Source organism: Podarcis liolepis (genome assembly GCF_965112155.1).
Source record: "Podarcis liolepis genome assembly, chromosome: 10".
Taxonomy (NCBI): Eukaryota; Metazoa; Chordata; class Lepidosauria; order Squamata; family Lacertidae; genus Podarcis; species Podarcis liolepis.
The window spans coordinates 18,802,016-18,820,169 of NC_139562.1; the positions used below are offsets into that span (position 1 = coordinate 18,802,016).

General features: G+C 44.9%; 2 protein-coding genes across 8 annotated transcripts in view; one reads left to right on the forward strand and one right to left on the reverse strand.

Moving 5' to 3' along the window:
• WNT5B (Wnt family member 5B) overlaps nucleotides 1–18,154 on the reverse strand; it is a 131,126-nt gene that overhangs the window by 39,371 nt on the left and 73,601 nt on the right. Inside the window, exons 1-2 of one of the 7 annotated variants that reach the window (XM_083461798.1) lie at nucleotides 8,007–8,115; nucleotides 6,193–6,332 (exon numbers count right to left, since the gene is read on the reverse strand). The exons of 5 other annotated variants lie outside the window; for them this stretch is intronic. Coding sequence is in view for 1 of the 2 variants with exons in the window: in XM_083461793.1 (XP_083317919.1) it covers nucleotides 3,094–3,222 (129 nt within the window). In the remaining variant the exon portion in view is untranslated. Of the gene's footprint in view, nucleotides 1–3,093; nucleotides 3,238–6,192; nucleotides 6,333–8,006; nucleotides 8,116–18,154 lie in introns of those variants that run through there. One more of the 7 variants, XM_083461793.1, reaches the window with a different exon arrangement.
• On the forward strand, nucleotides 8,300–12,471 carry FBXL14 (F-box and leucine rich repeat protein 14). Its single transcript, XM_083462496.1, has one exon. The coding sequence runs from the start codon at nucleotides 9,026–9,028 to the stop codon at nucleotides 10,226–10,228; it is 1,203 nt and encodes a 400-aa protein (XP_083318622.1). The 5' UTR covers nucleotides 8,300–9,025; the 3' UTR covers nucleotides 10,229–12,471.

An 18,154-nucleotide genomic window follows, 5' to 3' on the forward strand; every position in this document is an offset into this window, starting at 1 on the left:
TTTTTTTACTAATGATCATCTGAAGCTGTTGTTAAGTTGGAGTTAACAGGGGACATGGGGGCGGGAGATTAGAAACTGTAAAGTTTACTTTTGTACAGTTCAGTAGACACGATATCATCATTTCCCTGGAAATCAAGCAGCTAATAGCCCTATTGGCAGACATTAACTGCAGCTAGGAAGTTAATTTCAATTCCATTAAGTAGGATACCTTCCTTCTCCCAGATTTCTTTAGGAATAAAAATGGTTTGAGAGACAAACAGCAATAGGAAGAATTCAGCTTACTCACTACAGGTACAAGACAGCCAAAATTAAGTATTCCTGTGTCCCATTTCTTTCAATGTAGGCTACAATCCTATGCATATTTACTAGGGAGTAAGCTCCCTAGTACTGAACTCAGTAAGACTTACTTCTGAGAAAACATGCATAGGATCACTGCATATCACATGCGTAACTCTCCCACATAGATTAATTGTTTACAAAAGTATTTCACTTCAGTTGGGTTGCACCACTAGTTAGGTTTTCAAGTGATATGAAAACAACTATATGTGAAAAATGAACAAAACTGTGTAGGGATCGTGGTGCATGGCCACATGAAGCCATACACATCACTAGTAGCTGATAACCATTTAAACTACTTTGACAAATACAAGTCAACAATTTTAAGACAGGAAAGGAGTCCAACACAAGTGTCTCTGAATGTTGATTTTACATATTAATACATGAATGCTGGCTGTGGATATTTCCATGTCCTTTCTAAGGCCCAATGGCACAATGAAGTGAAGTGAAGTGATAAATGAAATAAAATACGGTTCTGAAAATACATTGTAAGGCACTTAACAGCGAGACTAATGTGTGTCTACTCAAAGGTAAGCCTCTCATTATTTAATGGGACTTGTTTCCAGGTAAGTAGGGGCAGTATTACAACTCTAAGGGTGTCCATACGCTAAAACCACTTGCTTAGGACTAATTCCATTGATATTAATAATGTGTTTCTATCTTGGAACCTAAATGAAGTGACTATCTGATTACCTCATTATGGCCACACAAGTAGTATAACAGAGTATGTGTGAAGGCATTATACACTCAGCCTGAATTACTCAAATCTAAACTAAGTTGATTCCTTCAAATAGCTGCCAATAAATAATGTCCCATTCCCTTTGAACATCAATGTAATTTGGATAGGGGAAAGAACAAACAATTTTATCATCTGGAAACTACCCAGGGGGTTGGAATATCAGTGGTTATTCCAGGAAACTGGATTAACAGCTCCCAAGCAGGTCGAAAAACATTACAATATTTGTGTGAAATGCAATTTACCACTTAGACCTTCAATTGTGTATAGCTATTACTACCAAAAACATTTATGGTAAAGAGTTTTGAGGGTAGAATATACGTATTCAAGACACAACTTATCAAAGAACTCCATGGCCTCTTGCCATGGAGGGGGCAGTGACAATGCAGAGTTCTGGATACACCGTATTTCATCGTCTATAAGACAACCCCTATTTTTTGCACCCAAAATTAAGAAATAAATATTTTAAATATTCCGTGTATAAGACATCCACCAATTTTAAACTTAAAAAACTGAGGGGAAACATAGTCTTATACACGGGAAAATACGGTAATTTTAGTGAATGTATTTCTAACAATGCATCTGTTCACTGTCCAGACGTAATTAAATCTTATAAGATTTACAGAAACCAGTTACAACCAATTTTAGAACAGAACCATCCTTTCCACGCACTCATCTGATTCCTCAGGTTACCTAGGAGGCAGGGGCCCACAAATACAAGTGTTGGTGACCAGAAATTTTAATTCTGGCAACCAGAAGGAAAAGCCTACTGCATATTCCCACCATGGGAATAACAAAATTATTTCAAAATCCCTACTAGGGCAATGTCTTTATTAGGTCAACCAAAATATCACAACATAGTGTGCAAGATTTTGAGTTCTCCAGAACTCATCAATGGGCTAGATAGTGAACAGAGCAATTGGGGGGGGGGGTCATCAGCAATAGAGGAAAGGAGAGCATGTCTCTTTCAAAACGGTGCCTTGCTGTGACAGCATCAATGTCATGAGTTGGAGGGAAGGAGATCCTACCATAACATGCAACAAGAAAATAGAGCCTATGGACCTCCAGATGCTGGACTTCAACTCCCATCATGCCTGACCGTTATCCAGGCATTGAGCTGATGGGAGAGAAAGTCCAACCACCTCTGGAGGGCCACAGGTTCTCCATCCCATACAGGCTTGGCCCTGGCATAATCTGGTTTACAAACCCTAAACCATAGTTTATGTTCAGATGTAATGAGCAGCTATGGTTTGCCACAAACCAGGACAGGAGGGAACTGAAGAACTCATGGGGGGAAATGAGCACTTGCGTCTAAGACATATTCCAGGCTCATTCACACAGGGCCTAAAAGTCAGTAAGCGCCAGTGATTTGTCTGAACAAAGCCAAATACTTTGCCAGCTGCCTCTCTCCTATAAAACTCTTTCCCAGGACACCAGGTAAAAATTAAAGGCACAGAAAGTGGGAGTGGGAAAGGTGAGCTCTGCTAGCTACAATTGGCTAAGCTCAACTAACGTTTGTAGACCCCTCTTAGGAGGCTTGAGACTCAAATTCTCAAAGACTGCAGAATATGCTTCTTACTGCAGATTTACAACCTAGGAAGCCAGATACAGTCATAAAGCCATAGTGACTATCTGATCCCCTCAAATCTAACAATTTCAGAACTAATATGATTTTTATTACATTGTTTAGTGTGTCTCTAATGGGATGAGGGCCAATACAACTAGTTTGCCTGGAGCCTAGAAAATGCTGCTCAGGTCATGATGAGCATGGCATTCAAAATGTTTGTCTCCATGATAAACTGCACTGATAATGTACATTTTGACTGCCCCATCTGTCTTCTGACTTTTTGGAAGCTCGGAAAAATTGCAAACAGCTGCTATTTGGATAAAACAAAATCCTATTACAGATCATTTTTCCTTATTCCTATTAAACATGTGGTAAACACAAGACCAAGACATATATGAATCCATACACTGGGGTTAGTCTTCCAAGTTGCAAATGCATGTTACTTTCAACCAACCTTTCTTTTAAAAAAATAGCAGATTTGGGAGGCTCCAAATTTTATTTGAGAAGCAGTGTGGAGAGCGACTAGATTCTCAATCCTTTTCCCACCAGCCAGCTTTCCTATGAAAATTGCTTTCTTCTTCATGGAGAGAGCGTAGAATTAAAGGGCAAAGGCTGAAACCCAGAAACACAGAAATGAGAGTGCATTCTACTCCTTGCTTGAGATAAGCATTGATAAAGAGAGAGACAATTATTGTCTGATATCTTGTAAGCAGCTAGCATTGCGCCCCGTAAAAGATCGGCACCTGAACCTTAGTCATCATCCCAAATTTTGTTCTGTATGTCTAGATCAGTGTTCTTCAACCTTAGGTTCCCAGACATAGTTGGACTACAACTGCCATCATCCCCAGCCAGTTTAATCAATGGTCAGGGATGATGGAAATGGTAGTCCAACAACATCTTTGTACCCAAGGTTGCAGAACACTGGCCAGGTCATTGTGACACCACAGAAATAGAATCCCAGTGCTCAAGTCAGGCTGGAATGCCATCCTAGTTCTTATCAGGTGGACGTAAAACCACCCTACTTCTTTTCAGCAGACATAATTGAGTCTGGCATAAAATTGAGTGAAACCATCACCACCCTTGAAACATTACAGAATCCATTTATTCAAATTTCTGGTCCCCTGAATGATTTAAATGCAATGCAGGCATTTGGTCAAATGGGGTCATACAGCACAGTATTATATTTGTTGTTCACCAGCAGCACTGAACAGAAAGACAAGTTGTTGAAGGGAAGGGATGAAGCCAGGGCTGGTTCCAGAAGGTGGTAACAGCCAAGGCTAAGAGACCTACAAAGAGCCCCAACTTATTGGTGCATTGCATGGAGAACCAGAGGAGTTGAGAGAGAGTATGAGATTGTTTTTAGTTGGCATGCCCTGCCCTGAGGACCAGTGTCAGCAATTTAATTTTTCCATAATGCCCTGAGCAACACTATGTTGGGACATTGTGGAAATTTAAAAAGTCCAGCAGCTCACAAAGTTGACCACTATACAAGAGCTGTTGCTTCTTGATGGAAGTTGTGGAAACTCACAATAAAAATAAGAGTAATAACAAAACATAAGAAATCCGGGTTAAGTTTTCTTCAGCATGCAGCAGGACTATTCAGTGTATATCAGGATAGGTTACTGTTAAGAGCTGCCTGTATCCACTCTCAGTTTTTGAAAATTACTCCTATTCAGGAGGCACCAATAGACCTCTTTGCTTGAGTTTTCACTCACCATTATTATTCATGCTGGTGGTAGCTCCAAAACAGACTGTACCTTTGGCAGCAAAGACCCACCACCCCCAGCAGAGTAAGGTGAGGACACACCTCTGCCAAATCCTAACACGCAAAGCAGCAGAACAGATCATGGGTTAGGACTGCTCCCTTATCTCCCATGAGATACGTATAAAGGAGTGCAGTTTTTCAACGTTCCATTTACCATATAGAATGACTTGCTTGTTATACTGGGGATTTTTATATCTACTCCCTGTCCCAAGGGTTTCTTTGAGACGGCGCACTTCGGTTTCACCCATTATTTTGCTTCTTTGATATCAATAAATCTACCGAGAATATGTAGATATGCAGAGCTGAGGCTGAGGCTGAGGTTACAGCCCCAAGGTTCTAATATAATACATTTTTCTAGCCCTAACTGATGTGGTACATACCAATAGAAATGTTTTTTCCCCATTAAAAAGCCATTTAAAATAATTTAATGCCTTTAGAAGTTATCCATGGCTTCTTCTTAATACAACTACTGCCAGCAATCAAGCTTACCAACAGATGAAAATATAGGGTATGGTAGGTAAAGCACACACACCATTTGTAAAGAAGCAACACGCACTAGTCCAACATAAAGATTTTGTTGGCCCTCGTTCAGCCTGACTTGCTCAAGTCCCTTGATCTTGTGCCAGTAATGAGTAACATTAATGCAATGCCAATCCTGAGCAATGAGTGAAGTTATCCCATCACTACCTTTTTTGTACTGAACAGTGGCATTAGGGTGCACCCAAGTTGATCTAAATTCAGAGCTCTCATAAAGCATGCATTCCATAAATCAGCTCTACCCAAACTGTCCCTCCGCCTAACCTCAATGGCTTGATTCCAAACCCAAGTGGTAAAATCACAGCCTGAGGGTAAAATCCCAACTTTACACAGTATAGAAGCATTTAAATTGGTTTATTCCTACAGCCTTGACTTTAAAGCATGCTTAAATTCAAGTGTGCCAGTTTACATGGAATATTTCTCCTTTATATAGAATTGCATTCTTCTATTTATACTGATCCAACCCCAGTGAAAATCAATGTCATCAAAGATACGGAGAGCTGCATACAATTCCAAAACAACACACAAAGCTAGCTATTGGTCAGAAATAATGGTGTTACAAGCAGGCAGATATGCTAGAGTGAATGTAGCAAACAGGATTCCAAGTACATTTGGATCCAGCCAAACAAAGGGTTCTGAGGTGGGACTTCTCCCTCAGGCTCATACAGAAATGGAAACATCCATTTCAGCAAATTGGTATTATGCAGATGCCATCTATTTTCTGAGGACTGCTGTCTCAAAGTCCTGAGAAAAACTTCAGCAACCAACTTACAAAGAAAGTCTCTTTCACTAATACAGTGGTACCTTGAGTTAAGAACTTAATTTGTTCTGGAGGTCCGTACTTAACCTGAAACTGTTCTTAACCTGAAACTGTTCTTAACCTGAAGCACCACTTTGGCTAATGGGGCCTCCTGCTGCCGCCGAGCTGCTGCAGCACGATTTCTGTTCTCATCCTGAAGCAAAGTTCTTAACCCGAGGTACTATTTCTGGGTTAGCGGAGTCTGTATCTATATCTGTATTAAGCCTTCCTTTTGGAATAACCTTGGAAGGATTAGGGAATAATTTTATTTAGTCAAGACTCATGAGTATTTCTTAAAATAGAAAGTTTAAAATGTGCTGTTGGAGGTTCATAGCCTTACAAAAATATATGTTTTATAACAACCATAGATACACAGGTAATGCTATGAAACCTGAAGGGATAAGTGATTACATAATTTTAAAGAGATGTTGCTGACTACAGTTAATACCTACTCTACTTAGCGCTCGCAATCTATCAGGAAGATATCTTGTGCGCACCCCATTAAAACTAATGGGAGCTGTGCAAGAGATGTAGAGCTTCTGAAGAACTTCTCAGTCAGTTGGACCCAGGCAGTGAACTAATGTGGCGTGTTCTAATAGAAACAAAGCAAAAATGGCATCTCTGAGAAATAAGAGCATCAGTGGTGCCTCAGAAGGTTGCAGCAGTACAATCCACCCACCCTCACCCACAAACAGTCCAATGGGAATTGAGCATTCTCAATAGGCACAGAACTGAGCGTGAGCTGGAAAAAGGAGGTGGGGAGAGAGATAGGAGCATCCTGGAGGACATGGCTAGGTAACTGGCTGGAACTCTGCAAAGGAACACTCCCTTTAAACAATACAGTACAACAGTTTGTTACAGGTCAACTTGCATTTTCTAATGTTGAACCATGGAGAAAAGTGGTAAGTATTTTGTCTTGAAATGTTATTTGGGTAGCTTTGTGTAACGCAAACCAACATTTTTGCTTTCAGTATCGCTTCATTGGGACATAATTCATGGAGTTTCTTAGCACTCCTGCTTTCTGATGAGATGCAGTTTTTGTGGTGATGTTTTCCTCCCTATTTGTCAGGCCAGTGCAGATAAGCAGATATCCAAGTCATTATTTGGACCCCATGATAAGTTACCACTTGGCAAATGGTTTTTGATATGAACCCACCAATGAATGGGATATTCCCCACTGCAGTTTAGTATCAGCAGCAGTCACACATGGAAATATCTTTAATGAGAGGCTATATCCGCAATGTGTTTTAAAGAAAGAAAAAAACTGCATTTTGTCCTTGTTGAAAAGTATTAGCAACATACACAAAAATGCCTGAGCTGACATTGAGGAAAGCTAGAATGGGGAGGAACTTCTTGCTAGAGCTATTGTACTACTGTGTGGAATGTTATTATGTGAAATGTGATGTTTAGAGGATATAAGGGCACAAACAGGTTGTCAAAGTTTAATAAAATCCACACCTCAAGAAGTCTGAATTTTACCTAAGCTATCTGGGTTTGGGCCATTTGCCTGCTCATACAAGTCTAGAGGCAGATAATATTGGAGGTCTAGAGATATCTGGCAAGTCAAACACCAAAGCAAGTCCCTTACTTTCAACAAGTCCATGTAAGGCTGAAAGCAGCAGTTATTTAAACGGCATTATTTCCCCTAATATTTATATTAACCATCTAACCATGAATTTTTATCCACAGCTGCCCCCTGTGAAACAAATATTTAGTGCCACTCACATCTTCAAAGTAACAGCTTAGATACATGCTTTCTCATTTATTTTGGTTGCAACTCCATACCTACTTACAATGGGAGTAAAGCCCCCATGAACCCAAGGAGACTTACTTCCAAGTCTCCAAGACATATACGTAGAAAAGACTGCATTGTTCATAAACAATATATGATTTGTGTGTTATTTTTATTCAAAGACCACTGCAAACGTTTGTGTGATGCAGCTTAATTAATTAAATTAATTAAATACCTTCAACTTTATTTTTTTAATAGGGATAGTACCCAATATTTTCATTTAAATTTAAAGCTAACCAAGAATAAACAATACTGCCTTGAGTCGAGGGTGAGGTGTAAAGAGCAGTTTGGGGTATCTCTCCCCCAAAAAAGTTTTTAGCCTTACTAAAATAACCCTTTCTCGCCCATCTCCAGGCAGCCCCAAGTGAGGGAGGGAAGGGAGCTTAGACTCCCCTCCTCCCCACTCTTGATTTAACACCTGCCCTTTCAGCGAAGTCTCTCTCGCGGGCAACGGCGACGCTCCCATATCCTAACCATAGCGCACCCACGGCGCTGCGGCGAGAACAGCAGGTAGGATTCCCCCGCCTAGCTGCTAAACTATTCTTGGGGTCAACCCCTGGCCGGCCCCACGCCACACGGTGGTCCCGGGAGAGCCACTCCACGCTCCGCGAAAGGCCCGTGGAGCCTGGCTCGATGGAGAGCGGCACCGCGAGGGTTAACCCTGCCGGCTTGCCGGAGGAGGGGGGAGAGAGAGGGGTGTTGCCTAGGCGACGGCTCCGAGTGTTCCGGATCGTACCATTGCGCAGGCGGCGCGGGGAGGTGTGGCGCAGCAGAGCCAGGCCCGGCCCAGCAGCAGCAGCCTCCTCCTCCTCCTGCCCAGTCCCCTCCCCCGCCCGGCCTGAGCGCGGTGCCGGGGCCTGGCAGCCAGCGAGCAAGTGAGCGCGCGAGTCGGAGCCTGCCGAGCCGAACGAGGCGGGAGGCGGGTCTCCCGAGAGCGGCGGCGGCGAGGGCGGCAGGAGGAAGAGCTCGGCAGCGGGCTGCCCTTCCCTCGCTCGCGCCGGCGGGGTCTGCCTGAGCGGCGGCTGGGAGACAAAGGAGGAAGAGGAGGAGGCGGCGGCGGCGGCGGCGCTCGGGGAAGAGAAAGCGCCCGCGGGACTGAGCGCGATGCGGCGCGGGGCCGCCCCAGGAAAGACGCGAGGCGGCAACGCGGCCTGCCTGGTGTGGCGCGGATAGAGGCGGGGACGGACGAGGGCAGTTGCGCGCCAGAGGCCGGGCTCGCAGCCCAGCTTCCTTCGGCGGAGCAGCAGAGGCCGAGCCGCCCGCCTCGCCTGCCCTGGCGGTGGCGATGTGAGGCCCGAGCCGGAAGCGGCCGCCGAGAAAGAGAGCGCGCAGCCAGCGGCGGCGAGGAGAGCCCCCCGAAGACCTGCCAAGCAGCGGCAGCGGCCCGGAGGCTGGGTCGAGCAGCCTTAGCCGCGTCAGGGCCCCGGCGGGAGCGGCGGGCTCCGCCGCCGGGCCCGGGTGGCTGCGTGTCGGAGGCGAGCCGGGCCCGGGCGATGGAGACGCACATCTCGTGCCTGTTCCCGGAGCTGCTGGCCATGATCTTCGGGTACCTGGAGGTGCGGGACAAGGGCCGGGTGGCGCAGGTGTGCACGGCCTGGAGGGACGCCGCCTACCACCGCTCGGTGTGGCGGGGCGTAGAGGCCAAGTTGCACCTGCGCCGTGCCAACCCATCGCTCTTCCCCAGCCTGGCGGCCAGGGGGATCCGGAGGGTGCAGATCCTATCACTGCGGCGCAGCCTCAGCTACGTGATTCAGGGCATGGCGGAGATTGAGAGCCTCAACCTGAGCGGCTGCTACAACCTCACCGACAACGGGCTGGGCCACGCCTTCGTGGCAGAAATCAGCTCGCTGAGGGCCCTGAACCTAAGCCTGTGCAAGCAGATCACCGACAGCAGCCTGGGCCGCATTGCCCAGTACCTAAAGGGTCTTGAGGTGCTGGAGCTGGGCGGCTGCAGCAACATCACCAACACCGGCCTCCTGCTTATCGCCTGGGGCCTGCAGCGCCTCAAGAGCCTCAACCTGCGTTCCTGCCGCCACCTTTCTGATGTGGGCATTGGGCACCTGGCAGGCATGACCCGGAGTGCGGCAGAGGGCTGCCTGGGCCTGGAGCAGCTCACGTTGCAGGACTGCCAGAAGCTCAGCGACCTCTCGCTCAAGCATCTGGCGCGGGGTCTCACTCGGCTGCGCCAGCTCAACCTCAGCTTTTGTGGGGGGATCTCAGACGCAGGGCTACTGCACCTGTCGCACATGAGCAGCCTGCGCACCCTGAACCTGCGTTCCTGTGACAATATCAGTGACACGGGCATCATGCATCTGGCAATGGGCAGCTTGCGTCTTTCAGGCTTGGACGTCTCCTTCTGTGACAAAGTGGGAGACCAAAGCCTGGCCTATATTGCACAGGGTTTGGATGGGTTGCGCTCACTCTCCCTTTGCTCTTGCCACATCAGCGACGAGGGCATCAACCGTATGGTGCGCCAGATGCACGGACTGCGCACTCTCAACATTGGCCAGTGCGTCCGCATCACCGACAAGGGCCTGGAGCTCATCGCAGAGCACCTCAGTCAGCTCACAGGCATTGACCTCTATGGTTGCACCCGCATAACTAAAAGGGGCCTGGAGCGTATCACTCAACTGCCCTGCCTCAAGGTGCTCAACCTGGGACTTTGGCAAATGACTGAGAGCGAGAAAGTCAGGTGAGAGGAGGGGACACCTGGAAATCCCCACCCCTCTGGAGGGACTCAACAACTGACTGCTGCAGTGGAAGAGGTGGGGGAAATATGACTCTAAACCTGGAGGGTGGGGGAAGGTATCTTCAGTACTTGCCTGTCTACCCCCTCAATTACCTGCCATAGCAGTGGAGGTGGGAAAGAGGGAAAACCCACCGTTCTTTCATAATTCCCTCCCCTGCACCAGTGGGAGACAACTGCACTCTTATATCAGCCTTCACTGTGGATGGATACAGTATCACTGTCCTTACCTTTTTCTATTGGGAATGCAGCTTCTCAATCTTTTATGCACTGGGGATGAATACAGCCCCTTTCTCCAAATCTGATTCCACCCCCCACCCCCCTTCTGCACTAGGGATGGAAGAAGAAAACCTAGCCCGCCATTGTTGTTATTTACTGCAGACTGGCTCTTTATTGAGCATGCATAAGTCTCTTTCTTTCCTACTTCTTTTCCATTATTGCTTGTTCACCCGTTCCTAGTTTGCTTTTTGTAGTCATCCACCCCTTTCTTTATATGGTATGTAGACAAGCTGTAGATATCACAGGAACATAGAAAGCTGCCTTATACCAAGTCAGGCCATTGATCCATCTCATTCAGTATTATCCACACTGACTAGTAGCAGCTCTCCAGAAACTCAGGCAGGAGTCTTTCCCAGCCCTATCATACTACCTCTTCTGGGCCATAATACTTCTATTTTTCTCTTCCTGCCCCCCACCTTGTGCTTGAGGCTAGAAACAGCCATGCTTTTTAGACTTCTCTCCTGAGCAGGTGATGTTTCTTTGACACAGCACTATAAATGGAGTGTCAACTGAAGTGCACTCATACTTCTTACTGTTGCTTGCAGAAAAAGGGGAGGAGACATCAAACACAGTATTTCTCCCTTGGACTCATTTTATGCTGTATCCAACCAACCCCATCACCATCTTTCCTTTGCTGCCAGTTAACAGTACAATCCTATGCATATTTACTTTGAAGTAAATCCCACTGTTTTCAGTAGGCTTTACTCCCAGGTAAATGTGCATAAGATTGCAGTCTCAGTCTAGAGGTTGAAGTCACCTTTGTTCAACATTTTATAATTCTCCCCTCCCCCCCCCCGCCTCTCTCTCCCTCCTTACTCCATCTTTCCCCTCCTTTATGTGTGTGTGTAGCTTGGGATAATATATACTTTTAACAACATATCCAACCACACATCTTTTCCATTTGGAGAATTGAGGGTGTATGAACGATGGAATTAATCTTCACTTGTACTTTTCACTAGAAATACTGTGACTGTCTTTTATTTAGAAACACATAACAAACAAAACTACTCTACAAAGCTTCCCTTCCCTGAAAAGTCTTGTGGGTGAGCTCAGCTTTTTTTATTCATTCTCTTCTCTTCAGTATTCATCTTCATACATAGTCTAATTTTGAAAGACATTTGAAGTGGCTGTTCTTGTGGATTTTTAAGTACACTTTTACTGCTTAATATATTCTCTATATAAATGTTTGGCTACCTCGGGTTTTGGGGTTTTGTTTTGTTTTTGTTCTCAACCCCCCTCCCCCAGGAGTTTTTATAAGAAAGATAAGAGACTGAAATATTTTGTGCCTAGACTGGAAAGATAATCTCTTGGGTTTATGATTGCAAGGGGGGAGGCTGGTTGGGTTTTCTTTCCCCCTGTGTCCCACATACACATCATCTTTGTGCCTCTCCCTATCTGACTAAAGTTCTGGGGACCCAACGATGCTCTTGCATTTCTACTCTTCTAGCACAAAAAGGTGTAACATGTAAACATCCAAACTTATGATTGGGCTATGGTTAAAAGAGATGTGAAATAGAAACACCGCTTCTTTAAATATATATATATTATGCAAATCCCCACCTCCCCTTCTCTCAAATTACCTAGGTCAAGTAAGAAGCTTCCTATATGGAAGTAGAAAGAAGAGCAGAGTGGACTGACTTGTAGTTGTAACATGAATGGGAAAAGTTGGTTTCATTTATTGTTTCTCTTCTCTCATTAAATTAAAGCCACTTCTTGACTACTTGTCTTTAAAAGGAGAAATAAGTCAGCTTTGAAGAAAGCAAAAATGATGGGGGAAGAAGGGGCAGTTGAGCAGATTTTCAAATCCTCCACAGTTGCAGGTAATGGAATTCAGACAAGCCCAGACACATAACCCCACCATGGAATAAATGTACTGTTTGTGAATTTGTATAAAATAAAGATCCTCTTAAAACATTTTATATTCTTACAGTAAAAGGTTAAACTGATATTTATATAATAAAAGAGGAAATATGAAGTATGTTTTTGAAAAAAAAAAGTTGTATCTGTGTTGTCTTTGTCTTTTTAAAAGGCAGGTATATTTGATCAAAAGTTGTGAGAAGAGACACATCACAGAGCTCTTGCCCTGTCTCCTCTGTCAGTAAGCAGTCAGTAAGCAATTTGGTCTAGTGAATCAAAGGAGTTGGAATGCTTTGTCCTTCTAGTACAGGAGGCTAAACAACTTCAGAATTAGAAGTTCACAACTGAGCAATTGGTTCCATTTGGAAGGATCTGCTAGTCCTAGTTTATCCTAGTCTGTCTACATGTAATATGTAATTGAACCTGTCCAGTAATAGCTTTCAGTTCACTGTTGGGCAAATCACTATTGCTACTAGAGTTTTAATAAGTTTTTTTTTTTACAGATGCTGAGAACAGTACAGCAATGTTTGGTTTTTCATTTTCAACAGAGGCAATATCCTCAGTTGCTGCATTAAATATCAAGTGAATCTGGATAACTAGAAACTTGGATGGCAAAAGGATGAAACCATGCGAATCATCCAAGTCTTGAAAATAAAGTGAAAGCCAAACTTGGATGTTAAAAATAGCCTTGGGGGGGGGGAGGTCCCCCCCTTTTGTACTCATCTGTGACTTTTGGCCTGACAGTTTTAAAAAAACTTCTACTGAGGATTTTTCAAAACTGTAGTGGGGGGTTAAGCAGTGCTTATCGAGCATAAAACAAAGCTTTTTCTTTCTAAGTCATGCAGCATGGCTTTCTCCCCTTCTTTTCTTATTAAAGGGGGGGGGGGGGTAGAGAGAATGTGAAATGGTGGAAGGAGCAGCAGCCATTGTTCAGGAAAGTTAAAAGAGGAGCTGTCCTTGCTTGCTTGTTCAGTCATGCATACTGAATCTTGCTGTGTGAGGGTCCCTATGGAAGGGAGGGAGGAGGGGTGGTTCTTTCCCTCTTTTTAACATTCCTCTCCAGGCCTGGCTGTATTTAAGCTGCTTTTCCTCCATGTGGAGGGCGGGGGTGGGGGATGGTCTGGAGTTCCTGTACATTTGCATTTCAAGCACTTCCAGGGCTGCTGCAAGCCACTCTCTTCCATTCAAACTCTCCTCTCTTGGCTTCTCTGCTAACAGTACCCCAGGTAAATGTCCATAAAACTACAGCACAAAGACAGGCACTTCCTCAGCTACAGTGGAACCGGCAACATCAGTTTCTCCTTCAACACTGAAATACATTCATGTTCTAACACATGGAAAGGAACAAGATTAAATTTCTGCCTGGGGTTGGGAGGAGGCCATCCTTGCATTTCCTGTTCAGAGTAAGGTTTTACTGGACCTCCACTGTGCCCTCAAGAGGAAGCTAGCACCTAGATGGCTATTGCTGCTTTTATTTAAAATATTTCATGCTTTCTGCTGGGAGTTCGTCACACAAGCGGCATTGTTCTTGTTGGCAAAAGCCAGCACAATTGGATCTAATTGAGCCTGACACTACATCCATCTTCTTTTACTTGGAGGGAGGTGTAAGGTCTGTTTCTATGTTTATTCCTACTTTTGCCTTTTCTTTTTATAATTTATAACATGTTCATGACTGAAGAGGCAATGAACACTATTAAAATACGAATGCTTGACTAGTAAGCAGTGGTAGTGGAATCTGTGTATGTAATGGACACAAGTTCCCTAACACCTTGCTTTGGTGCAAGAGACTCGTAGCAAGTTTTGAAAAACCAGAGCTCAAACTAAAATTTTCCTGGGATTCAGAACATAAAGAACATTAGCTATTGTGGATTTGTTTTTGTTTTCTTAACCATCTATACTTCACTCTTCTACAGAGCAATTTAAACCCTCCATTCTGTGCCACAGTCCTCCATTTGCACCAGTAGTTCCAACATGAACATAGTCTGTTTTCCAGTGAGGAATAGGAAGGATTTATACAAGGGCAACTAGTCAGTTATGGCTGAGTGAATTTATGTCTCCCAAGATAAAGGACAACTTTTGGTAAGAGAATGGTTGGTACCTTCTAGCTTTGGCTGGAATAATATATGCAAATATCTGAAGCCAAACAAACTGCATTCTGTTCTGAAAACCTGGATATGTACAGACATCTCTCATTTGCACAGCATGTGCTCCCTTCATTCGCCTTTTTTTTTAATTAGACGAAACTCTCACATACTGGAGCCACAAGTTTCCCCCGTTTCCAATAAAAGGTGGCTGTGCACAAAGCTGACTGGTTGTCTCTTGTGCTGGTTGTGAAGCCATTATCCAACTCACCCAGAGTAATGGATCATTTTAAAAATACCAGTTGACCAGGGGAGAACAAAAAGTTGGAGTCATGTTCTGGTCAGCAGGGAGCAGAGGATTAACGCCTGTTCAAGAAGAAGGCAGTGCCAATCAGAAAAAACCTGTCCTTCCTGATGAGGAGGAACCTTCTAGTTTCGGGACTTAACCATAGAAATTTCCTACAAACAAAAAGCCATTGGCAGATTACATTTGTTGCCAGCAGAATAGTAATAAAGAATAATATGGAGAGACGGGAAACCTCAACAGTGTCCTTTATTGAAAATTTGTGGTAAATAGCACAGAAGAAGATGTGAGCCACCCTCCATGATTGGTTGTACTAATACGGGGGGGGGGGGGGTCTGCTGACCAGAAGAACACTTGGTAACAAAGCTTCCATTCTCAAGTCAAGGGAGTTGAGCAGACAACAAAGGGCTATCCAATAGCAATATTCCCAAAACAGAGAGAAAAAACACTTTGTAATACTTGTTGCAGGACCCTTCGATGGAAGGATAATTTGGCAAATGTCACATGAAGATGGAGGGTTCACCCACTGAGAATGTCATGGAGGCTTTTAGTGGTGTGTTGGACCTATGGCAGCCAAGATAGATGCTCTATGCATGGAGAGGGCTGTCATACCCCTTTGGAGGAGATGCCAAGGCTAGGCATTATATGCTAGGCAATGTGCTCTCAAGCCCCACTTCTGGAAAGTTCTCCCCTGCACCCCAATAGTGAAAGATTTTTCCAGGCAGACTAGGAGTTTGGGGCAAGGGAACATTTTGTATAGGCCAAGGGGTCCCCATTGGGCATTGAGCTTGTGTCATTCCTTATTCCTGGGTGACGGTGGACTTGATCTAGTTCTATAGGATTCATCTGTTTGTACTAGTGAAACCAGGTGTGATTGCAAGCTTCAATGGTGACTTTGAGCTACCCATTTCTTTGAATTATTTTCATGGCCCAAACCAAGCTCACTTAACAATGGATAATTCCTATTAGACTGTGAAATGGCCATATGCTGCAATTGATACATTTGGCCTGACCCCATCTGCTGCCAAACTACAGGTAGAAAAAAACATAGTATCCAAGAGCATATCTAAGCCAATGGGCAGAAACCACAGCCTTACAAGGAAAAACAAATCACATAAATTTTGAGGTGTACATTCCAATAGCTCTTTAAGCCAAATAATAGTAAGACCTGGAAGACAGAGAACCAACTAATGCCGCCGTAATGGCATTAAACCTCACACTATCAGTTGCAAAGGTGGAAGCAGACAAGGGTAGACTATCTAAACTTATATCCACTGCCACAGGCAGAAACTTTAGCCAATTTATATCATTCTTACGGACAACTAACCAGTGCAACTACATGACCTAGGAGGCCATCCAAACTACTGAAGGGCAATTCTTTCTTACTTAAAGATAAAGGGACCCCTGACTGTTAGGTCCAGTTGCGGACGACTCTGGGGTTGCGGCGCTCCTCTTGTTTTACTGGCCGAGGGAGCCAGCGTTTGTCCGCAGACAGCTTCCGGGTCATGTGGCCAGCATGACTAAGCTGCTTCTGGCGAACCAGAGCAGTGCATGGAAACGCCGTTTACCTTCCCGCTGGAGCGGTACCTATTTATCTACTTGCTAGGTTGGCAGGAGCAGGGACCGAGCAACGGGAGCTCACCCCGTCGCAGGGATTCAAACCGCCGACCTTCTGATCAGCAAGCCCTAGGCTCAGTGGTTTAGACCACAGCGCCACCTGCGTCCCGTTTCTTACTTATTTAAACTGCACCCACCTGGAGAACCTAACCTGGCTTTCTGCTACTGCCTTTGGAAATGCCTCAATGACCTCAGAAGTCTTGGGAGAGGAATCAGCTCTCTAAACAGAAGCAAGCTCCTCATCCTATTGCAATCAGCCCAAATTTACATAGGGGTTATGTTCCGGGGATTGCGCCTAAAGCCGAAATTGTGTATAGTCAAAACATTGAGTTCCCAGAACCCCACCCTTTTCTATTTTTTTGCCATGCTCATAAAGCTGAATGTGCACAACCCAAAGGCATATAAATTGTGGGCTTACTGTATAATGACTTCAGATAAAAGGTGGGGAAATCCTCACTCAGAACTGAATGTGTCTGTCCTGCTCTATCCCTTCTACGCTTGGGGTGAGGAAGCGTCTACTCCACAGGAGGAAGTTCTAAAACTCTGATTTTATTCACCAGACAGTCCACTGCTCTCTGTTTCTGAGGGAGGAGGGTAAGAAATTTGACAAAGAGAATCCCTTGATGAAATAAGGTACTGCTACCTCAAGTTGTGCCCATGTGTGATATCTCTTTTCTCAGGGACAACTTTTTGATTCTCTGAAACTTCTGGTGATAAATGCAAGGGAATTCTCTTCTTGTCAGGCCTGTATTTGATCTAACTTTCAGAAGATCCATAGACTCCTGGGTTGTACTCTACCATTCAGTAAACTGATGATCAGACGTGCTAGTATTCAGGGAAGTATGAGGGCATTGCCCAAACTTGTTTTTGTGCCAGATTGTGTGCGCACATGCATGAACACACACAAAAATGCCCAGCTGTCTTTTAGGAAGAGCTGTAGCTCAGTGGCAGAACAGCTGCCCTAGATATAGAAGGTCCCAGGATCTCTCCCCAGGATCTCCAGGCAGGTCTGGAAGAGACCCCTGGCAGATAGCATAGAGAACACTGAGTCAGATGGAGCAATGATCTGACTCAGCACAAGGCAGCCTCCCACATTCAACTTTCGAAACACCTGGCAAGGAGTGGTAACCTTTCCACCAGCTGGAAAGCTTGCATATGAAGAGAAACCCTTATGGGACTGTTTCCAATGTCTCAAGCCCCAGAGCAACAGTGCCACTTCCTACTTACAGAAGAAAAGACAGGCAGCTGCTTAAGAGGGGAGGGAGTTCAGTTGCCACCCCTCTCCATTTTATTCTTACCTCAAGGCCATGCCTTGGTGATGCTGCCTGGCTCTTGCAACACACCAGCCCTGTGCCTCATAAGTTGAAATGAGAGAGTTGCATCCTCTGGAGAGCTGCTCTTCTCTACCGTTTTGCTTTCCCTGAAAAACTTTGACTTTTCTGTCCCATTCCAATGCTGCACCTCACAAAAGAGGGAGCTGGTTTCCCCGCAGAAAAAAGAACCAGGGCTGCCCTTCCTCTCCATCTAGTATTGCAGTGAGATTTCAGCTGTGTTCTCTAGTGTCCCTCAAGTGAGAGACACGAGCTTCTTAGGAATAAAAGCAGCTTTTCACATCTCTGGCTACACTTAATTTAAAGCACTACCACAAGGGACTGCTAATTCCACAAGGGGCTTATGCTACTTTTTCACACTCCACGAGGTGGCAGAGGGACTTTCCAGGAACTTCATTTAACTTGCC